General features: G+C 38.1%; 1 protein-coding gene across 3 annotated transcripts in view; it reads right to left on the reverse strand.

Annotated features, from left to right (window-relative positions):
- Nucleotides 1-21,737, reverse strand: part of CCDC141 (coiled-coil domain containing 141) — a 165,052-nt gene that overhangs the window by 90,786 nt on the left and 52,529 nt on the right. For all 3 annotated transcript variants that reach the window (XM_090281222.1, XM_090281213.1, XM_090281206.1), the window contains exon 6: nucleotides 13,751-13,867. In XM_090281222.1, the coding sequence (XP_090137348.1) occupies nucleotides 13,751-13,867 (117 nt within the window). The remainder of the gene's footprint in view (nucleotides 1-13,750; nucleotides 13,868-21,737) is intronic.

A 21,737-nucleotide genomic window follows, 5' to 3' on the forward strand; every position in this document is an offset into this window, starting at 1 on the left:
TCTTGCTTCTTAGCCAATTTGGGCCCAGTCTTGAATTACATACCAAACTCTGTTTACAACTTCTGTTTCTGCTTAGCTTTTCTGACTCAGTTGCTAATACTTTGCCACTGATTTCACCTTGATAGCATATTCTATTTTCATTCAACTTCTCCTCTTCTTTGGTGACCAAATTGTGACTTCAGGCTATACAGTAGTCCCTCTCTATATTGTGGTTCACTTATTGTGGCCTCACTGTATCGTGGGAATTTTTAAAATATTATATTTAATTATTTATTGCAGATTTTTCACTATATTGCAGGATTTTGCAGTATGGTATACATATGTTGTTAAAGTTACGTAGGTTTAAGAGTGTAGAATATGTTTAAGAACATAAGTAGTGTTTATAAATGTGAAAAAGGTTAATAAGGGACTGGGAACAGTTTATAAGTGTGTGGGAAGGGTTTATAAAGCCTTAAAATATATATAAATACTAAAATAAATGTAAGGTTCCTACTTCGTGGATTTTCACCTATCGCAGGGTGGTCTAGAATGTAATACCTGCGATAAGTGAGGGAATACTGTACCTGTCTTTGGCTTTACTATTCCCATGTAAACTCTAAAACAAAAATTTGTGATTAACTTTGAACAAGAAGGAAAAGGAAATAAGGAAAAAGAAATTTTATGCTTAGGGTTCAGACTAAATGAAGACTTAGTAGTAAGAACTATGTGGCAGGCATGGGAATGATAACAGTTCAAGCCTGGAATTGGGGTGACTTACAGGTTGGGGAGCAGGTAAAGGACAGGAGGGATTTAAATTCCATGAAAGTTTGTACTTGGAGATGCTTGAGAGAAAAATGGCCTAGTTTCAGCTTGCCCAAATGAACTTTGATGACAGCATAAAGAATGATTGCAAAATGGAAAGACTGAAAGGTCAGGTGCCAGTTAGGCATGTGGCTGAATAATTTATTGTGTTCTTTCTATATCATATTATCTGACCCTGTTTCAAGGAGACAGTCAATGTATATTTTTTTGCCTTAGTGAAGTTTATATCAAGACCAAAAGCATAAATTACCTGCATGTCATTCCCCCTCCTATCTTTTATAAAAAGACTGAGCCAGTTGAAGACACTATGATAGATTGTGATAAAGGAAAAGAGAGGGTGAGGGACACAGAAAGACAGGGCTAGCATGGAGAGCAGGCTATGTGTGAGATGGGGTGTGTAGAAATCCATGGTCTTCTCAGAGCAGTGCCATGAGGCTTCTGTGGGGCTGGCTGTGAGTTTCCTTCAGGGACTGGCACTTGAGCCAGCCTGGGACCCCAAACGGGCACAGAAGCAGTGGAGCTGCAGAAACTGCAGTCTCCACCCAGGCTGACACAATGATTGTGTCAGAGGGAACCAGAGTGGACTGATGCCTATGGTGCTGTCATGCTGTGTGGGCCCAGGAACACTAGCAGACCCTTGGGAAATGGGTACTTCAATAATGATGGATATCGACTATCCCACCAGTCGGAGGAAGGGAGGTCAGACTCAAGCTTATGTTGAATAAAAAGAAATTTTTTAAACAAACAAGCAATATTTCATGCAAATATTGTAGTTTGTAGGATCAGAATAATATTACTACACAACATAATTGTAAGAATCCCAGGTAAGGATTCGGAGAACCCAAAGTAAAGTGTTAGTCCCGGGATCAGCAGATGAGAAGAAGATCAGGAGGTAAGAATTGACTAAAACTGAGAGATGAGCAAAGTTAGGGCAAAAAGAGAATGAGCATTCTAATTTGACCCTAAAGTCTCTCTAACCTGGGTGGCTGAAGGACTGCAACATATTTAGCCATGAAAGAAAACAGGAAAAGGATTGATTTTAGTTGAGTTAGAAGCACTAGTAAGAAATTAACAGGTACATCTTCAACAGGGAATTTCTGAAAAGAAGACTAGAGTTGAGAAAAGATATTTGAGTTGGAGATTTTTTTAAATGCTTGACATCAGCAAGATAAAAGTGACATTGTCATCATGAGATTAAACAACTCCAAGTGGAGAACACAGGAAATGAGAACAGCACCGAAGATTAGGCATCATATGCAAAGCACGGATGGAGAAAGGTGGCACAGGAAGATGTTGAAGGGGCCGTCCCAAAGAGAGGAGGATGAGAGAAAGTCGGGCCTCAGAGGACAAAGGCGTAGAGAGCGTCAAGTCACCAGGTACTTGAGAAAGAACAGCTTCTCACAATGCAGTCAAGGGTGTGGGGGTGGGGGTAGCCAGAGGGAGGCCAAGGAGGCTGAAAATGACATAGCTGTAGTAGTTATGGGCTATGGTAACAAAGTACCACACACTCAGTGACCTGGACAACGGAAATTCTTCCTCTCGCTGTTCTGGAAGCTAGACTGTCCCTTCCCCACAACCCCGTTTTTTTTATTGTTGCTCTATTATAGTTGTCCCATCTTTCCCCCATTGCTGTCCCCTGTCCTGCCCACCTCCCCTCTGTCCCACAGTCATGGAAGCTAGATGTTTGAAATCAAGGTGCGTACAGGATTGGTTCCTTTTGAGGGCTGTGAGAGAAGGACCCATTCCAGGCCTCTGTCCTGGCCTTGCGGATGGCCAGCTTCTTCCTGTGTCTCCCGTTATATGTGTCTTCCTCTAGGTTCAAATTTTCCCTTTTTACAGTCATGTTTAATTAGGATCCACCCTAATGACCACATCTTAACTAATTACTCTGTAAAACTCTATTCCCAAATATAGGTCACATTCTGAGACATTGGGGGTTAGGGTTTCAACATATGGCTGTTGGGAGGGGGCGCAATTCAACTTATTACTATAATAGTCAAAAATAAAATGTGGATTAGCATCTTAAAGGGTGAGCAGCCATATTTTTGTTTTCAATTTTGGGAGAGATTAAAATATAATAGAAGGAAGAAGACAGGGTAACTGAAAAGTGAGATGTTAAAAATGAGATAAAACACAGAGATGGGAAAGATGGAATTTGGAAAAGTGGATGAAGGCTTAAATTTGGAAAAAGAGGAAATTGAAAGTAAACAGAAGAAGATGAATGGGAAAAAGAAACAGGGCAGAGGGGAGAGAAAGTCAAGCAGTTTTATTTGGTATGACTAAATGACTCTGAGGCTAAGTAAAGCCTGAGAATTTTTTAAAAGCACGAAAGTTTTGAACTGGTTGTTATGGAGAATGGAGCAAAGAATTAACATATGATAAAGAAAAGAGTTTGTAAGGCTTACAGATAATAACCCATTTACTTTTAAAATAGAGTTAATCAGACAAATTATTCTAATTGTTTCATCTGTTTTCAGATGTAGGAAGGAACAGAATACGGGTGGTTGCGTTTTCTCCCACACAGCCTTGGCCCATGCGGAACAGGACAGGGAGGGAAACCAGGAGAAGATGAAAGGAAAGGGTGTGTGACGAGAGCCTTTGGTGTGATGCATGGAACTGAGTATGGCCACATGAGTGGAAGCTGAAGTGAAGGCCTTTGGAGTCAGGAATATCAAGGAACTCTAAGGCCACAGCATTGAACACAACCAGATAGACACTGAAGCAGTGCAGGAAGGTTGAAGGGATCTTGCCCTATGACTACATTAAGCCGTAAGAAAATGCCTTCACAGGTGCCCACTTCAAGTAGATTCAATTTCACTAGCACTAGTATGACAGCAAGGTCATCTTGAGTTGTAATAACAGTAACTATAAAAAGTCAGGCTTTGTGGGAATTTTTATTTAAGGGCTCGTAAATAATAGGAGGGGGAGGAAGAGAAAGAGAAGAAAAAATATATATGAAGAATATTTGTAAAACTTACAACTGAAAGAACTAACAACAACAACAAAATCTAAGCATTTAAATTTAGCGAACTAGTGAAGATTCCCAAGCAGGCAGTTTTAAACTTAGTGATCATAAAGTACAATATTCTTTATTTGCTTTCTTAACTCTTCCCCTTCTTAGATGGGTATAAGTATTTCCAAAGGACTCTCTAAATCAAGTGAAAGCATATGGTTCACTAAGCTTTAAATTAACCCAAAAGTTAAGGCTATAGTAAGGTTACCAATGTAAAAATCCCACTATTTTGCAGATTTTCCCAATGTTTGCAGGCAAATCCAATACTAGATATACATGTTTGTCTGTTCACAATGAAACTGTTTCTAATTCATATTCTGTGGGAAAAAGTGACATCTGTTTTTAATTGGAAAGTTCATTAAAAAATCAGACAAGTAAAACAATTTAGTCACTAAAATAAAGACAGAAGAACTGAAATGCACTAATGCAGGTGTCTTTACTGTTTGGAGATTCATTAAATTTCTGCCTTGAGACATTTCAGATTCAGACCCCACTTTATTTTTTAAATTACATAAAACATAAAAGAAACAAACTGTGCTTCATTTTATGGGCCTTCTTTATGATCATCAGAGATGTGAGATGGATTTACTGAAGCAATATGTTTTAAAATGGTTTTACCATTCACATACATTCAGTGAAGAAATTTGGAGATGTAATGGAAATTAAAATAGCAGAATAGTCCACTTCTTTATACATGGTACTATGTGCCGCAATGAGAAATAAATAGCTCAGCAATGTTTGTAAAGCACTTGGAAAATATTTGGATAACCCAGAAAGTATTGTAAGAACTCTAGATTTTGCTATGCACTCCCTAAACCCCTCAAGAAATCTATAAGTAGCTCCTTTTATACTAAATAGGTCATGTAAGTGCTGTTTCTGAGGAAATATTTCTATTCTTAAAAAGGAGCAATCCCAAAATTTAAATACTTGGTTTTTGATATTCAATTACCTGAGTAATGGGTCCAGGCATCAATGTAAACAATGAAAAGAAACCGAGTACTAGGTTCAGACAATCATGTCCGTACCTTAAGAGACTCAAAGCTTTCTTTAGCCTTAAATCTTCCCAGTTCTTACAATGACCCAATATTTCTTTTACTCTGTCACTTAGCTTGTTTGCATTCATCCGCAGTCCATAGCCTGTGTCCCACAAGTGCAGGTCCACAGGTCAACAGCATCAATATGGCACCGTCGTTTGTGAGACGTGCAGACACTCAGGCCCCACCCCAGAGCTGATGAAGCAGGGCCTGCATTTTAAGATCCCCAGGGAATTCATGAGTGCACTAGAGTTTGAAAAGCACTGGTCTGGAATACATTCAAAGAATGTTTTTTACAAGTAGACAGATGAGCCAGAGACAAATGAATATGGATGGGGAAACTGCAGATGATATGATATTATATAGAGAAAATACTAAGGGATGTTATGTTTGTTTAACCGCCACTTAAAAGAAAAAACCCATATTATGTTGTGGTTGTGCTGTGCAAGGCATTGTACCAAGTACTATCATGTGAGAACATAATTAATCCTCACAACAACTGTATGAATTAGATAGTTATTACCCTCTTTCAGGAACGTGAAAGCCCAGGTTCAGATACACAAGAAACTTATGCACAGTGCATCAGAAATAAGCAGAGAGGCAGGGATTTAACTCCAGGTCCTAGGAGGGTATCATTCACTCCATTGCCATATTCTGAGATACTAGGATGCTGTCTCAAATAATGTATGATATAGCTATCTGGTTTAATATTATGCAATCGTTAAAAAAAATTTAAAATATGCATTTGAATGGAGAAATGCTTATGATATAATGATAACTAGAAAAATCACACTGCAAAACAATACGTACACAATTCTGTGTATAAATACACACATATGGTATATACATACAGATACACACACAGTTTTGGAATACTCAGTATTTTGTATGTCTTACATTTCCTTTTCATTTTCATACATACCCACACACTATAATTTTCTTCAGTTTTATGTATTTTCTTAAATTTTTAAAAAATTAATTAGAGAGAGAGAGAGAGAGAGGGACTGATTTTGTTGTTCCATCATCCATGCACCCATCAGTTGACTCCTGCATGTGTCCTGACTGGGGATCAAATTCACAATCCTGGCAAATGGGGGCACGTTCCAACCAACAGAGCTACCCGGCCAGTTCAAGAATTTTCTAATTCTTCTAAAATTGGGATATATAATGCAATCAGAAAACCAGAACAATAAACATATTTTTAAAGAGCCACTTTATTGTAGTGGTTCTATGCTGACCATTATGCATTAAAATTATTCAAATAATTTAAATGCAAGAGATTCTGTTTTACTTCTTTATCTCATAGACATAAATATTTTGTAACTTTAAACTTGACTTTTTCCTCTGGATAAAGATTCCATGGGACCTAAGCTTTGGAATTTTTTTTGAAGATCTCTAACTATTATTATTTGAAGAAACTTGAGGCCAAGATCACAAATCCAATTTATGAAATCACTCAGCAACAACTGGAAAATATTTTCAATGACTTGGAAAATCAGATTACATGGTGAATCATGGAAGATGGTTTTAATCTTGAATCTGAGTATGTGAACTCTACTATATTAAAACATTGGAGATGATGTTTCTATACGCCATTTTTAGTTTGCCTCTCTCCCAGAACTTCAAAGATTATTATTAATCAAGGACTTTATAAACAATATATATTCATCTATGAAAATTAAGGAGAATACACACATTCATGAAATATATGGGAAAAACCTCTACATCAATACCTCCTAAACTATAGAGTCAATTTAAATTCTCTGCATTCAAACACACTTTCTAACCCAAAAGGTTTGGTGGGTGGAGTCTGAGGTTCAGCATTTCTAAGACTTTCAGATGTTGCTAATGTTGTTCCTGGGGGCCACACTTTGAATAACAAGGCTCTAAGTCTCCTTAAAGTCTTAAAATGGGGATTAATTACCTCCATTTAAAAAAGACATCCTGCCCCACCTAAAGCCACTCTCCTTTAAACTATAATAGTTCTCCAAGAGACTTCCCTGACTTCAATATCACTCCCTTCCATTCTTATCATTCATATGATTTCCAAAGTAATCCTCTAAAATAAAAACCAGTTGAAGTTACTACTCCATTTGGGTGGTACCTTATTGCCCATCACATCTCAAATCCAAATGCTTATGGGGTCAGGTAAACAATGTGAATAAGTAAAGCAAAGGTAGGTAAAGAGAAACGGTGAAGCCTGTGGCAAACTGGAGTATACAAAACTTTTCTAAATGAAATAGCTATACTAGGATCCAGCCAAGGGCTGCTATATCTTTATGGAAAGGTGCACTGATATTGCCAGGTATTCCAGATTTTTTTAGAAGTGGGAAATCTGGAATTCTTTTTGACCAAAACTTCAATAGTTTAAAATTGGCAATGAATTTAAAAAACAAAAAAATTTCTAATGCCCCAAACAAACTACACAGAATCTCTGACTGTGAGATCCAGACTTTGGTATATTTTTTCAAAGCCCCCAAGTGATTCTATGTGCATCAGTTACAAAGAGCCTGATCTGAACCAAGGACTGAACCTATAGAAGTGAGGGGGCTCAGCACTCATAACAGTGGTATGAAAATTACTTTAAACTGAAAATGTCTGAACAATCAGCAGCCTCAGAAAAAATATTACTTTAATGTAAGCAGTCTCCTGAAAATACAGGCACCATAGACCCCTTCCCAGGAAGTTTCCTGATTGAAAGAAGACTCACTTTTAGTACCAAGAAGTGCAGATTCAGCTGCCATAAACTCTCACCCGGAAACTTCCAGCCATGAAGAAGACAGAATGCCTGCAGACTGCCTGCATCATTAGCATCAAAAAGCCCAATAGAACCCTCCTTACTCACCCACTGAGGCACTAAAAATCCCCCTTTCCTTAACTTTATACATATATAAACCTTTATTTTGTGCTATTACACAAGTTTTCCATTACTGGGAGCACCCATGTGCATGTATGAAAATAAATCTGTCTGTACTTCTGTTAATCTACCTATTGTCAATTCATTTGCAGGCCCTCAGTCACTGGACCCAAATTGGCAGAGGAAAAGTTTCTCTCCCAACAGAAGTACAGGTCGGTTGCTGAAGGCTGTTTTATATGAATATTATTTCTGATGTGTGGAAAAAGGAATGACTATGCTTCTTCAAAGGAGATAATAGGAAAGTATTTGTTTACATATTATTTTAATACATCCTACAACTAACTCTGAGCTCCAAAAGTTGAACTCAAGCCGTAAGGCATCAAATTGATACATGATACAATTTAAGAGTATTGAAGGTTCTTAACCAAGGGGTGATTTATAATCATCCATCTTATCTATTTCTTTATTTGTTAAACATATATAAAATGAAAATATTTTTCATATTTAGTAAAGAAAGTATAATTTAATACAATTACTCATAGTTAAGGTTGTATTAAAAATCCTTTAATTATTTCAGCACATTCTGAATAAGGTAGAGAGATGTATTAAGAGATATGAAAGTTGCCATATTTTTTATTTGAATGCATTCCAGCAAGAAATGATAGAGGAAATTTCAAAGTTTTTTTTCTTTTTTTTTTTACAAAGAACTTAAGAAGTAGACTAATAAGCAATGCACAACAGTTCCCGCTGCATTTGATTTAGCTGCGGAAAGCAGGAACACCTATTTTCCCTGTGTTACCAGATTATTTACATCAGTTCCACTAATGAATCCCCAGCTCCTTTGAAAGGAACAGTCCCCCTTCTTCTCACACTCACACCCAAATAAATGTCCAAAATATAATACGCTGTTTCCTGTCTGACACATAAAATTGGAATCCTTCTCTAAGAACAAGGAACGAGATTGTTGAAAAACCGCAGATGAAAACTATTGGAACATTTACATCATGGCTGGGCAAGAAAGTAACATTTTTGGTGCCACTACTAAAATGTGGATGTTTTCACAAATATTTTCCAATTGAGTTTTCATAGCCAAGCTCCTTACTCAGTGAGGTCAAGTGTACCCAAGCTTGAATAGTGAGTGAAATAGCAGGAATCTCAACCTGTTTTTTCCTTGGAGATGCAACCCGTTACAGCATTAGAATCTCTAGTTTTAGAAAACTTACTCGTTCAGGTGGGAAGAGGTTAGTAAAATAGCTAAGGAAAATGTTTAACCATCAAAGGTTACTAGGTCTTTCGAGAATTCTTAACACTGTAAACAGGACAGCTTCGTTGTCCAGTGACCTGCACCATCACACGGGGCCCTGCACTCAGAAGGGCCCCCTGCTTGGGTTACTGTGCTGCTGTTGCTGCATTGAAATCCCAATAATTAAAAAAAAAAAAACCTCTATATTTTCATTGTGTTGAGCCTATAAATTATGTAGCTGGTCCTTCCTGTAAAAGTTTATAGAGAAGAGAACTTCCCCTGTGGAGCCAGAAGGTGGCTGGGTCTCAGTGTCTGGGTCACTGGCCATCTGGACTAGAAGAAGGTTGGATGCCACAAACAGCAGATAAAGGCAGGTGAGCGCCTTCTGAAAAGATGCTTTCTCTCTCCGCCTGCCTCATCCCTGTTTGTCAATGTGCCTTTTCAGGATAGAAAGTAGCAGTCCATCCCAGAAATAGCCAGGATAGCACGGGAATCTGACCTATTACCTGAGAAATAAGCAACTTGACCTGTTTCTTAGTGTGACCTCTTCCACTCCACCATGTGAGCCCGATAGGACATAACCCAGGAAAATGGTCTTGGAACAAAGCAGGGCCCAAGTACATCAGTGGGAAGTCCTCCAAGGGGTCCCCTTCTCCGTGTGTGCTGGGGTAGAAGGGCAAACTGGGAATGGTTGAACCCTAACTGCAACAACAGAAACCTCTGCACTCAGGGGCGGCACGCCCCCAGCAACTCATCCAGAAAGGGACACGTTAGAGCAGCAGTTTTCTCACCTCCCAGGCTTTACTTGTCAAAGTTGCTGACGTACCAAGGGAATATGAACTCACAGGGGAAAATGATGTCTGATGAGCACAAGCAACGCTGAAATACCTCGGTCAGAGGAAACAGAACTAATGCACCAGAGAGACGCAACATTTAATACATAAATAAAATATAATTTAAGGTATAAGGAAGGGCATTAGACAGATGAAGCAGAAAAATAACAGTTACGAAAAAGAATCACTATGAGGGATTGGGCATGAAAAATATAACTGCCAAAGTGAAGAATTTAGAAGGAGGGCTGAAGGGCAGGAGTTCAGTAGAACAACCAGTGAACTAAAAGAAAAAGTATTAGGAAGGAAGGGAAAAAGAAATGGGAGGCAGTTAAAATTATGAAGGATAGAACATCTATATCTATGTAATAGAACTTTCCAAAATTATACTGCATCTAGGTATGACCACAGCGAAAACACAAGGACCTATGTGAACTAGACATGAGCAGTGCTGTGGGAAGAGACATGGTGAGATCTATGTCTTAGCATCACTTAGAAAATTGAAAACATATAACTGTACATTTATTGTAGGAACGGGTATATGTCTAAAAACACATATTGGACCCATTAGAGCGGGTGCCTGTGGAAACAGGAATGTGAAAGGCATAGATATTAGGGGGAGAAATATTTTTAAAAAGCAAGAGAATGGCCAAGCCAGAGATTTATGAGGAGTTAGAGTTTGTGTAATCCATGCTGGGGAGCCAATGTTTTTAAAGGTAAATAAATAAAGATAATGACTGAATAGACAGGTAAAAGGAGTCTAAGTAGATTATCTAAAGTCACCAAAGAATCATAGAAAGAGACTAAAGGAATGTTTTTTTCTTCTTCAACAGTTAAAATGGCTTAGTAGACATGAATCAAACATCCTTTTTATACGGCCTTCACTTTTCAGAAATGTTGCTATTTCCCCAGTCGAGTTCCGCTCCTTTTGGCCAGCTCTGAAAAGGTGTTTTTTATACTCGTGTTGCTTTAAATATAACAAGAACAACTGATATTGTCATCTGAACCCTCTCTCTACCGAATCGGAAACACTGAGATTTGTAGGTCAGTTAGGCCCACCCTCCACAGCTTCAGGAATCTCTTCCATTTCTCAGCCTATGGAAGTTTCCTTCCCTGTATTGATCAGGCATGGTTAGCATTTCTTTCCTGTGGAATCGCTGTGGATAACTATTACCTCTGAGACAACTTCCCTTATTCTCTCTTCTCTGGGTTCAACATTGTTAGGACTTGTCATAGACACACTGGCTTAATCATTATTTTGCCTTATTCTGAAACAAACACCCTCTCCTAACCAACTGCTCATCTCCCATCCATCCACTCAAATCCCATTCTTCCAGAAAGCCACCCTGGATCACCCCAAAACACAGGGCCACGCCATCCTCTGCATTTACCTTGACAGGGTCCCTCTCAACTCATATGATTCAGGGTCCCCTGCTGCCTTGAATGACCAGATATTTTGCCATCGGATTACCTAGTGTCCCAAATGATGGCAAGTGTCTTAAAACATTTTTTAATCAATAAGTTGTGTTTGGGTATTCCTCTCTATTGGGTTGATCTAGTTTAAATAACTATTCAACATTTTGGTAATTTTTAAAGATGGTATTGAGATTGGGGGCTCCATTGGCTAGAACCACAGTTTGGATGGAAAATCTTATCTTATCCCTTCAAGGTAAGTAATAAAACAGGAACTTCCAGTAAAACAAATTAATAGGTTTTTTTTTTTTTTTTTTTTTTTTAGAAAATACATTTGAATAGACCTTAACAGTTAACTTCCCCATAAGTTTTGTAACTGTATATTTATTGTAGGTTTCTGAGTGGTTTGGGACCCTGAAATAAGCAGTTGATTTGTCTGGAACATAATGGTGTTTATCAGGAATTTGTACCTTCTTGAAAAATAATATTTGCTTGGATATTCATATGGTTTAGCTTCTACACATAATCAAAATGTGTAACCCTGCAATATGAATACATCTATATAATGAAGTATTTTGCAGCTAATGGTTATTTGTTTACACAAAAATAATATGATAAAGTTATAAATAAAAACAGCATAACTCTGATGCTATGTGTTTCTAGGTTTGTATATGAAAAGACTGAAAGGGAATGCACAAAAATATTAAGAATGGTTATCTTAAGAATAATTATCTTTGGTCTGAATGATTCACTTTTATTTTCCTTATAGGTTAGAAATTTCCTATGGGGCCCTTTCTATAATAAAATATTTATGTGTAAAAGCAAACTTCTTAAACCCCTTATGTTTGCAACATTGGGATAATGGTGGAAAGAATATCTATGTTTTTCTATTTATGGCTATCAGGGCTACAAATGTGGACTGTAAACTATGATAAAAATTGTGTCCTACTAGAATTGAAGTTATATATAAACAAATATTCTACTCTGACTGTCCTCAGGGCTGTGAAAAACCATAAATCCACAGTATGTATAAATTATGTGAACATTCCATTTTTGTCTGTTTGTTTTAAAGGAAGCAACTACCCTGTGCAATTCAGGTTGTTTCTTGTGCTTACTACTTAGGGATTTTGATAGAATTTTCAATGATAAAACTTGTTTAACACACAGAATAAATTGTTACATAGTTTTTAAAAATTCATAAGTAGATAAACCAATTGCTAAAATTTTTTAAAGAACTTAAAAAAACTATCAGTCATAATGGTCTTTGTAACTGCATTTTTTATCAGTCTGGCAGATATTCAAACCAAACACTTTGAATACTTATGTACACTCCAGTGTTCAAAGAGAAGCAAAAACAAAGGCATCATGATCCTTATGAGAAGATTTCAGTCTAGATAAATGCCACCTACTGCCTTTCCTGTCCTCACCCAAACCTCATCTTCCCAAACACACAATATTTATTTGGTTTATCTTCCTTATTCTCATCCAATGTCTAGTAGTGTTGGCCCATTGTTTTCCAGAGCTTCTTGATGTAGCTGTGCCTACAACTATCAGTTATCCAAGTTATTAGCAATAGAAAGTCCCCCAAGCCTTGATATTGATTATTCACTGTTTCCACTCAATCTACTGTAAATAGACTTTTGCTTTCTTGCAGACCAAAGTGGAGGGTGTGTAAAGAACTTTGGGAAGTATTTACAAACCCCACATGTACAACTGAGTCCGTTTCCAAACAACCAGATGTGATGCAGAGGGTAACACTATCGGCCGCTCTCTGCCCCTGTTGCTTTCAGCACTTCACGGTTCCATTTTGCACATTCAAACACCCACAAATGGTTGCCCAGCGGGCAGCCATTAATTTGTGCAAAACTAAAAAATGTGAAGCAAATTAAGGAACTAGGGAAATATAAATGATAATAGCAAGTAAGCTATACTGGGAAATCATAAAAGTGATAGTATAATGAGACCTCAGTGCAGAAAAACATTTTTTTTGGTCTTGGAGGAAGGTAAAACTTGTAATCAAATTTCAGCTCTGACACTAAAAAGATATATTACGTGGTAAAGTTAGCATGTTTCTCCAAGCCTCTGTTTTTAGTTTATGTGTTTTGACTTGTAAAATGAGGAAAACAATACCTACTCCTCAGGGGTTTTGCGATAAATATCTCTTATACTAAATGCTGTGTCTGGCAGATAGTAACTATTTTAAAAAGGTAGTTATTGTTGTAGAAGCTGTTGTTTTGTTCATTATTCCAGAAGAACAGTCAGTGGGCAGTGGTATTAGCTAATGCTTTCAGAATCTTTTCAGTGTAAATAATGGGTTATTCAAAGAGAGTTTTTAATACTCCTCTACCTTAAGAGGAGTATTAAATTAGAAAGAGAGAAGGGAGAGAAAGAGAGAGAGAAACATCAATTTGTTGTTCCAATTACTTAGACATTCATTGGTTGTTTTTTGTATTTGTCCTGACCAGGGATTGAACCCTCAACCTTGGCAAATCAGAACAATGTTGTAACCAACTGAGCGACCTGGCCAGGGCTCAATTATTTTTTTAATGTGTCTCTTACCTTTGCTTTTATTTTCAGTTTCTCATGCTTACGGATTAGCTCCTCATTGTCTGAAAGTGATGAACCTAGACTTTGTTCCTGTAAATCTCTTATAGTTTTCTGAAACCAACAAGTAACCTAAGAAGCAACAGAGATCAAATGTCAAATGATTAGAATACTGAGTAAAAATTCAGAACTATTTTCTTAACTTTTCAAAACTTAAGCTACTTCAGTTTCTCTTCATATAAACTCATCTTATGTATTTACTAATTATGATGGGGTTTTTATTTTTTCTTCAACCTCTATATGCTTAAAAGAAAAAACAAAATAGTCTATGTAAAGCATGAATACAATATATCAGTTCAGATTACATGGCATAAAGGAAATAATTCAAAAATCTCCTAACAAAGAAGAACCAAAATAAGTTCTCACACAGTCTATAAATCATGCATGCTTTTATAAACAAATCCCCTTTCTTGGATGAGAATATGAGGCTGAATAACGTTACATAGACTCACATAAAGATATTAAACAGCATATGTAGAATTATATTTCTACTATAAAATGACAATGCAAAAATATTGTTTGCTGCAATTGCTGGAAATTTGTATTCAGAAAATAAATGAAGAAGTTATTAAAATTCTGTTGACAATGTAAATGGGGCTTGGCTTACACTCATTTAGACTTGATTTACAATACACATTTTACAGTGTTAAAACAACAAACAGCAAAGGATTTGAAAGAAATAGTACATTTTTAAATGATGATTTAAGTTGACATTGAACTGATGACATGAGGTTTCTGGCTGCAGATTCCTTATCCAAATTAAAGAAGACTTTGATTTTTACTCTCAATTCCTATACCGTGGTATTGCATGATCATATCGTTGCTAGTGATCCCTAAGAGTCCACTACATGCTAAACCATTTGCTAGTTCCTTTGGGGCATCATCTCTATTTCTCTCAACAACTCCATAACAAGTATAATATCATCATTGTAGAGATGAGGAGAGGTTAAGCAGCTTATCCAGGGCCACATAGTAAGTGACAGAACCAGGATTTATCCCCAAAACTACATTATTCCAAAGTCCATGCTCTTTCCACTGTGCCCTGCTGCCATCCTTGGGTAACCTAAAGTCTTACAGCTCTGGGCATGAAGGGGAATTACTTCAAACCTGAAAAATTAATCCTGACAGTCCATTCCAAATGATGGACATTATACTATGTTTCTCTCCAGCCTAGGTTGTCTCGTCTACAACAGCCTAAGGATTTCTCTGAACTCCTATGTGGTTAAGGAAAAAACTAGGCTAGTGCTGAAGCTCCACACAATAAATGTACACCCCACCCCCAACAGAAGTTGAGTTAGGGGTTTCCTAGAATAGTATACCCATTACCATTACAGGGCTGATATCGCAAAGCTGGCTATGACACCAAATGGTCTACACTGATGTTTACCATTTTCCAGCATGGAATTAGCATTTTCCAGCATGGGATAGGCAGTAAAATATGGGTAAGAGGGTTTCTCTGGATTTCTACTAATTGGAAATCTTTGTTAATCATCATTTTAGGCTACCAACATTACGAAAAACAGAATAAAGGTGACCCTGCAGCAGTTTTCATGTAAAGTATACCTCATTTTTCTTCAAAACATTTAGTAATCTGCAGTATAATACAAACATTAGCCAGTCACTATATCTAACTATAAAGTATAATGTTTATGTATTTACAATTATTCGAAGATAGTCTGTCTTTCTGGCATCCCAATTTGCATTAGACAACATGTATAATGTGCATATTAGAACACAGAATTTTATCAAGAGCTATAAAATGTACTCACTTATTTACTTTTATACAAATAATTTCTCACAAAAAATGTAGTGAACCCATATAAAAACACAACTAGAGAAATGATTTAAAGGTTTCATAAAAAAAAAAAAAAGAAATCATGAATATAACTAACTTTCAGAGATCATTAGTTCATTAAGTATTGGGAGTAACTTTTATTTATTCTTAGCTAAAGTGGGAGACACTCAGAAATCTCAAGAATGCTTAATAGGGAAAGTTAATATAGAATCTGAGTGTATAAAAAATGGGTCCAAACAGGTGTTTCTTAATCTCTAAAAACAGGTGAGAAGCCTGAACCCTCAGATAATCCTATTTAATTTTGTGAGTCAAAGACTTGTCATCTAGCACATGCCAGTGGTGAGGAAAGCAGAAAAGGAATGAGTTGTTTGATTTTTAAAAGGTATCTACTGACCTCATCCCTACATTTGGCAAATACTATTTCAACCCCCAAAGAATACTATTCCTGTATGGCAATACTGTTCACTGTAAGAGAACAAAGTTAAAGATCTATGGTGATATTCCGTATATCCTGATCCCATACCTGCCTGATGAAGTAAGCTGACTCTCTAGATCTAGACATTTTTTCTACCGAATGCACTCTGGGAAAAAACATAAAAACAAGTCGGCATAAACTGAGCAGTAAGTGGTTCGTCGTGTGGGTGTTACACCTCATCATGAGGCATTCACACACATGAGCAGCCTCTTAGATCAGATTTACTGCGTGTGCTGTGGCATGCATGCAGAATAGGCTCTCGGAGGCCTTCCGATATAAACACATGACAACACCCGAAATAACTGAGAGCATGTCAACCACAATATTCTGCCACTCAGTAAATCAGTCATTGCGTCCTGTGTGTACCTACTGCAGACAGCTGCATAGATATTCCAAGAGCACTTCTTATAAGCACTGAAATTATATCAGCTGCTGTCTGAAAGCCTGAGTGTGAGTACAGTAAATGATGCATCAGGACATTCTATAGAACATGGTCCCTGCAAAGGATGGAAACATGAGCCAAGGGTTGGAGGCATGTGGGAAGAAAGGAAGAACAAAAAGCATTCAGAGTATGCACTGGAAATCAGCTCTAGGGAATGATGGTTTAAGAGAGAAATGAGAATGTTTTTCTGCTCCTTCCAGTTCCCACCTTTCAGTTTGATGTAAGTGCTGTGTTCATGGTCATTCCACTGGTTTGGCATGACATGCTAGCTACTCAGTGCCCAGAGGAGGTGGAACTAAGGTGGAGAAGGAGCGGGACAGATCTTTTTTTTTTTTTTTTCCTGCAGGGGAAGGGGAACACCTCTCTAAGGATGAAGACAGAGAGAAAGGAAAGGAACACCAGCAAAGATGCAAAGAAGAAGCAATCAGGGATGTTCAATGAAAACCAAGAGCTGCTTGGATGTTAAAGAGTGGTGCCAGGAAAAGTCAGTCAAATGGTATAGACCTGCACTGTCCTGTATGGTAGCCACTAACCATATAGAGCTATTGAGTGCTTGGAATGTCACAGGTCCAAACTGAGATGGACTCTCAGTATAAAATACACAGGGCTTAATGAACATACTGCATCATCAGAGGAAGAGGCCAGCTGTGCGCAGCGGTGAAAACAAGCACAAACTGAGATTTCCAGTTCCCAAATGATATGTATCAAAGACAGAACTAGAACATGGGGAACACATGAAACACAAAGAATGTCCTCTGATGATCATGGATGAATGACTCAGGTGGCAAGACGGTGACCTCTGCTGTAACCCCAAGTGCTGCATTGGACTGCAGAAACCTCCAGAGCCCTTTTTTCTGCACTGTCTTACATGGTCTGAGATCAGATCTTATTTTTGATGATCAAAATTATGCTTCAGGAGGCGAGCTAGCAATAAACAATTCAAACCACCTTAATAGAAATGCTTAAGGAAAGGTGAAAATCTCTTCAAATTAGTTTCCTTTTCATTCCCATGTACAGAACAGTTCCTGCTGGATAACCAGTTAGTACTGAGACCCCCCCCCCCAAAAAAAAAAGATAATGGGGGAAATGGGGATCAGTTATTTATCCTCTTTAACGTAAGACCTTTTGATAGTCTCTCTTCCAATGACCAACAATGCACACATAGACAGAGGTGTTTTCAACTATAGTTGAACGCTGCAAGTGACGGTTCTAGTGTCTACTTTGATTTTGAAGGCCTGTTAGTATTAAAACAACCATTTTAGCTCCCATAAGGTCTTTTGTTTTTCTTTTTTACTGTAGGGAAACCAATTGCCACTATTTTGCATCAGGCAACCCAGTCACATGTGCTCTGTATTTAACTAAGCAATAACCAGACTTCAAACATTCATTTACTGCATTAGGTGATAATGTGTATCAGGAGAAGAGGTATTAAGGCATGTCACTGAGTTTGTACCTGAGGACTTGCACGCAGGGGAGAAAATGTGGTCCGGGTTTTTTGAGATGCATTTGGGGACTGATCTAATTGTTAGCTTGTTATGTTTTGAACCCTATCTCAGAGATTCCAGGAGGATAATGTTCATAATTTTCTTTTGTGGCATTCGGAAGCTTTCCATTAATTATTGAAGTCAGCTAAAAGATATTTGTAATCCTCAACAAATTATTGAATCCCAGGATTCTCTGTTGATGGGTATCAGGAATGTTGATATACAGGGTGGGGCAAAAGTAAGTTTATAGTTGTGAGTACCTGAAACACAGTTTATTCTCGTATTATTTATTAATTATTGTATTGTTTTCCATATGAACAACTGTAAACCTGCTTTGCTTCATTCTGTATGTTGTTTGTCATAAGGCAAAATTTGTTACTTTATAAAGTACTTTACAGATAATCTATCTCCCTGTCTGGAATCATAATTTTATGTTTCTAATTATTCTGACTAGTGTTAACATATAATTTCTCACTCAAAATTTATTCCAAAAAAAATGGCACTGAGGACTTCTTCTTTCCCAAGATTGCTTTCAACTCTTCTTTGTGTTTAGGTAGGCTTCCAACTACTTAATAGCGAAAGCTGTTTAGTCCAGTGAATAAAACCAGTGTAATGAATGTCTCTGGACCTAAATTTTATATCTAACATTACCTTTGATTCATTGGGGGAAATACTTCTAGCAGTGGAAGTCTTTCCTTTTCCCCAAGAAAGAAACAGACATCTGTCTAGTGGCAATGTACATCTCTGCCAATGGTATCTAAGGCATGGTTCTCCTAGTATAACTTAGAGATCTTCCCTAAGTGATCTGGAGGCAATTATAATTACTGAGTGTGTGTGTGTGCATGTGTGTGGGGCAGGGGAGAGAGAGAGAACATAAGAGAGAGAGAGAATTTGAGAGAGACTTACAGGGTTACTTAGGAGTAGGACCAAAGCTTGCCATTTTCACATTACCATCCAAATTCCTAGGTTATGTAGCTCAATGGATTTCATACTGAAGCTTTGGCCTAAATCCTGCTTGTTGGAAATAGTCTGAAACTATTATATTGACAGGATAAATAACTGCTAAGTTATAAAGAATATTTTAATCCTTTTAAAAGTGTGCCATTTATTGTGTTTGCTTATGGGTCTTCCCTACAGGAAGCATTGAAATTAGTAGGGCCCCTTTACTTGTCTTTGGGTACTGAAGAATGGGGCTAGAGGAAGGAATGTGTTGCTATCCCTGGCCAGTTTGAGGTGGCAGCAGTATTGAAAAGGAAAGAAAAGCCAACCATCAGCAGGGGCAGGGAAGGGAAAGAACTCAGGGGGTGGAAGAAGATACACAGGCAGCCCCAGGGCTGTGCAGGAAGTTCAAGGTGCAGCAGTGGATTTTGTCACACGATGGAAGGATGTGAGGTCAGAGTAATGCAGAGCCTTCCCCAGAGAGCACACCTATCCAGCAGCTTTGCAGTCAGTCCCCTCACTGCTGAGGATATAATTTAGTTAAGGTGTGTATCTCCCAATCCTCTCACCAACTGATATGGGGGCTTAAATGATTGTGTCTAATTAAGGTGCTGTTAAGTTCAGTTGAACAGTACTGTATATAGAAGTGACAAACTAAGCTTAAGAAAAATATAATCAACTATCATAAGTATAAATAGGGTAAAGAAATAGCTAAAGGGTAAAGTTAGAAAGAGGAAAATTGACTTTTAACTCTGCCTTACAGATAAAGTTGAACTTTTTTGAATGAACTCAGCTGGACACCAAGTCATGAAATGGCATTTATTTACCCTCCACCTCATAACATTTCAGAAAGCTCAGATAATCTAGTGATTTAGATAATTGGTGTAAGATCTGGCAAATATGTAGGATTTTATTTATGTGCTGGTGATTATCTGGTGAAGTTCAGAGAGTGACCACCAACATATGGAGTGAAATGATGAACATTTGAACATTTACTGAACACTTACCATATGCTAACCTGTGTGCTAAACAGTTTTACATATATGTTGTTTGTATTCACAAAGAATCTATAGATATCTATTATTATTCCCAATTTACAGAAAAGAAACAGAAGGAAAACTCTGTCTCCAAAAAACCTCCGCTGCCTTGCGGCATATCTCTTCAGGGGAAAGGCTAAGGGAGTAAACCCCGACAGAAAATCCGGAGCCGGAGTCCCTGAGGCGGTTTGACGTTGTAGTCAACACAGGCAACTCCTGCGGCGCACCTGAAGCCAAGCTGTATCGACTCCGTCTTTCCCTTGGACCCTTCAGCTGCGAAGAGAGGGGGGGTCTGCTGCATGGGCAACAGCAGACCCTCCATATCACCCTGCCCAGGCTCTGTAGCTTCAGCTTCACTGGAGAGGACACTCCAGCGCCATCGCAAGATGTCGATTCAACACGGGAGGAGACAGATACCGTGTCACTCCCGAGTCGGACTGCACAGCCATTCTCAGCGGTGAAGATAGACTCTTAAGAAGCTACACCACCGTCTCTCGAGACGAACGGCTGCCGACGACGACGACGACGACAGAAAAGAAAACTGGGGCACAGAGGCCAACTAACCTGCTCAGAATCTCCTAACTAGTAAATGTAAATGCTGGAATTGATATCTATGTCATCTTCCCCAGACTACTTCTTTTATGACCTTTGATATGTACTGTCATTGAAAGAAATTGTGGTTAGCATACATTTGAATTAGGAGGGGCTTCTATTGTTTTCAAAATCACCTGTTGCTCCTACAAACACCTTAAGATATTTTGCATTTACTCTAACATTTCTTAGAGTAAATTCTAGAGATAGCCTGTGTGCTAAAATAACATTTTGTGATAACTTCTAATCTACGAGTCGTTGAAAAGTCATGTATGTCTGTTATGGGCTGGACTATTGAATACCAGTATCACCAGGACTATTCAACCCTTACTTTGATCTTATACCAGCCTACATTAGAAAGCTACATTCAAATAAAGATATTTTTAAGTTTATGTGTTAGTCACTAAGTTAGGCACTTTTATATTATTTTTATATTAATTTTAGCTGGTCAACCATTCAAGCTCTAACTCTTAGTCAGAGGGTAGTATTATATAAAGTGTGTGTGTACATGCACATGTGCATGTATGAGGTCTGTCTGCCATTGTTAATATAACAAGAACCTTTGCACGACGTGGATGTAACCTGGCAGCCAAGGAGAATGGACTAGAATGTGCATGTGTGAACAATGACAAATTCACTGTACTAGTCAGTGGGGGCGGTAGATGCCACTGAGTGAGCATGTGTATTGTGTGGCCATCACATTCAAAATGACTGAGTGAGTAGAGCAATGAATCTGCATCAGGTTTTGTGTTAAGTTTGAACATTCCTCCACAGAAACTATTTGGGTGATTCAGAAGGCCGCAGCTATGGGCAACTGGTGATTGGCAGCTTCATCAAGACAATGTGCCCGCTCATGTATCACATCTCATGCAGGGATTTTTGGCAAAACATCAAATCACCCAGGTGATTCAGCCCCCCTACATCCCAGATTTGGTGCTCTGCAAATTCTGGCTTTTCCCAAAACTAAAATCACCTCTGAAAGGGAAGAGATTTCAGACCATTAATGAGATTCAGGAAAACACGATGGGGCAGCTGATGGTGATTGGGAGAACTGTGTGAGGTCCCAAGGTGTCTACTTTGAAGGACACTGAGGGATCATTGTCCTGTGTACAATGGTTCCTGTGCCTTCTATCTTCTTCATTAAATGTCTGTATTTTTCATATTTCATGGCTGGATACC

Source organism: Furipterus horrens, unplaced genomic scaffold, assembly GCF_987537825.1.
Source record: "Furipterus horrens unplaced genomic scaffold, mFurHor1.1.pri manual_scaffold_1, whole genome shotgun sequence".
NCBI classification, from domain to species: domain Eukaryota; kingdom Metazoa; phylum Chordata; class Mammalia; order Chiroptera; family Furipteridae; genus Furipterus; species Furipterus horrens.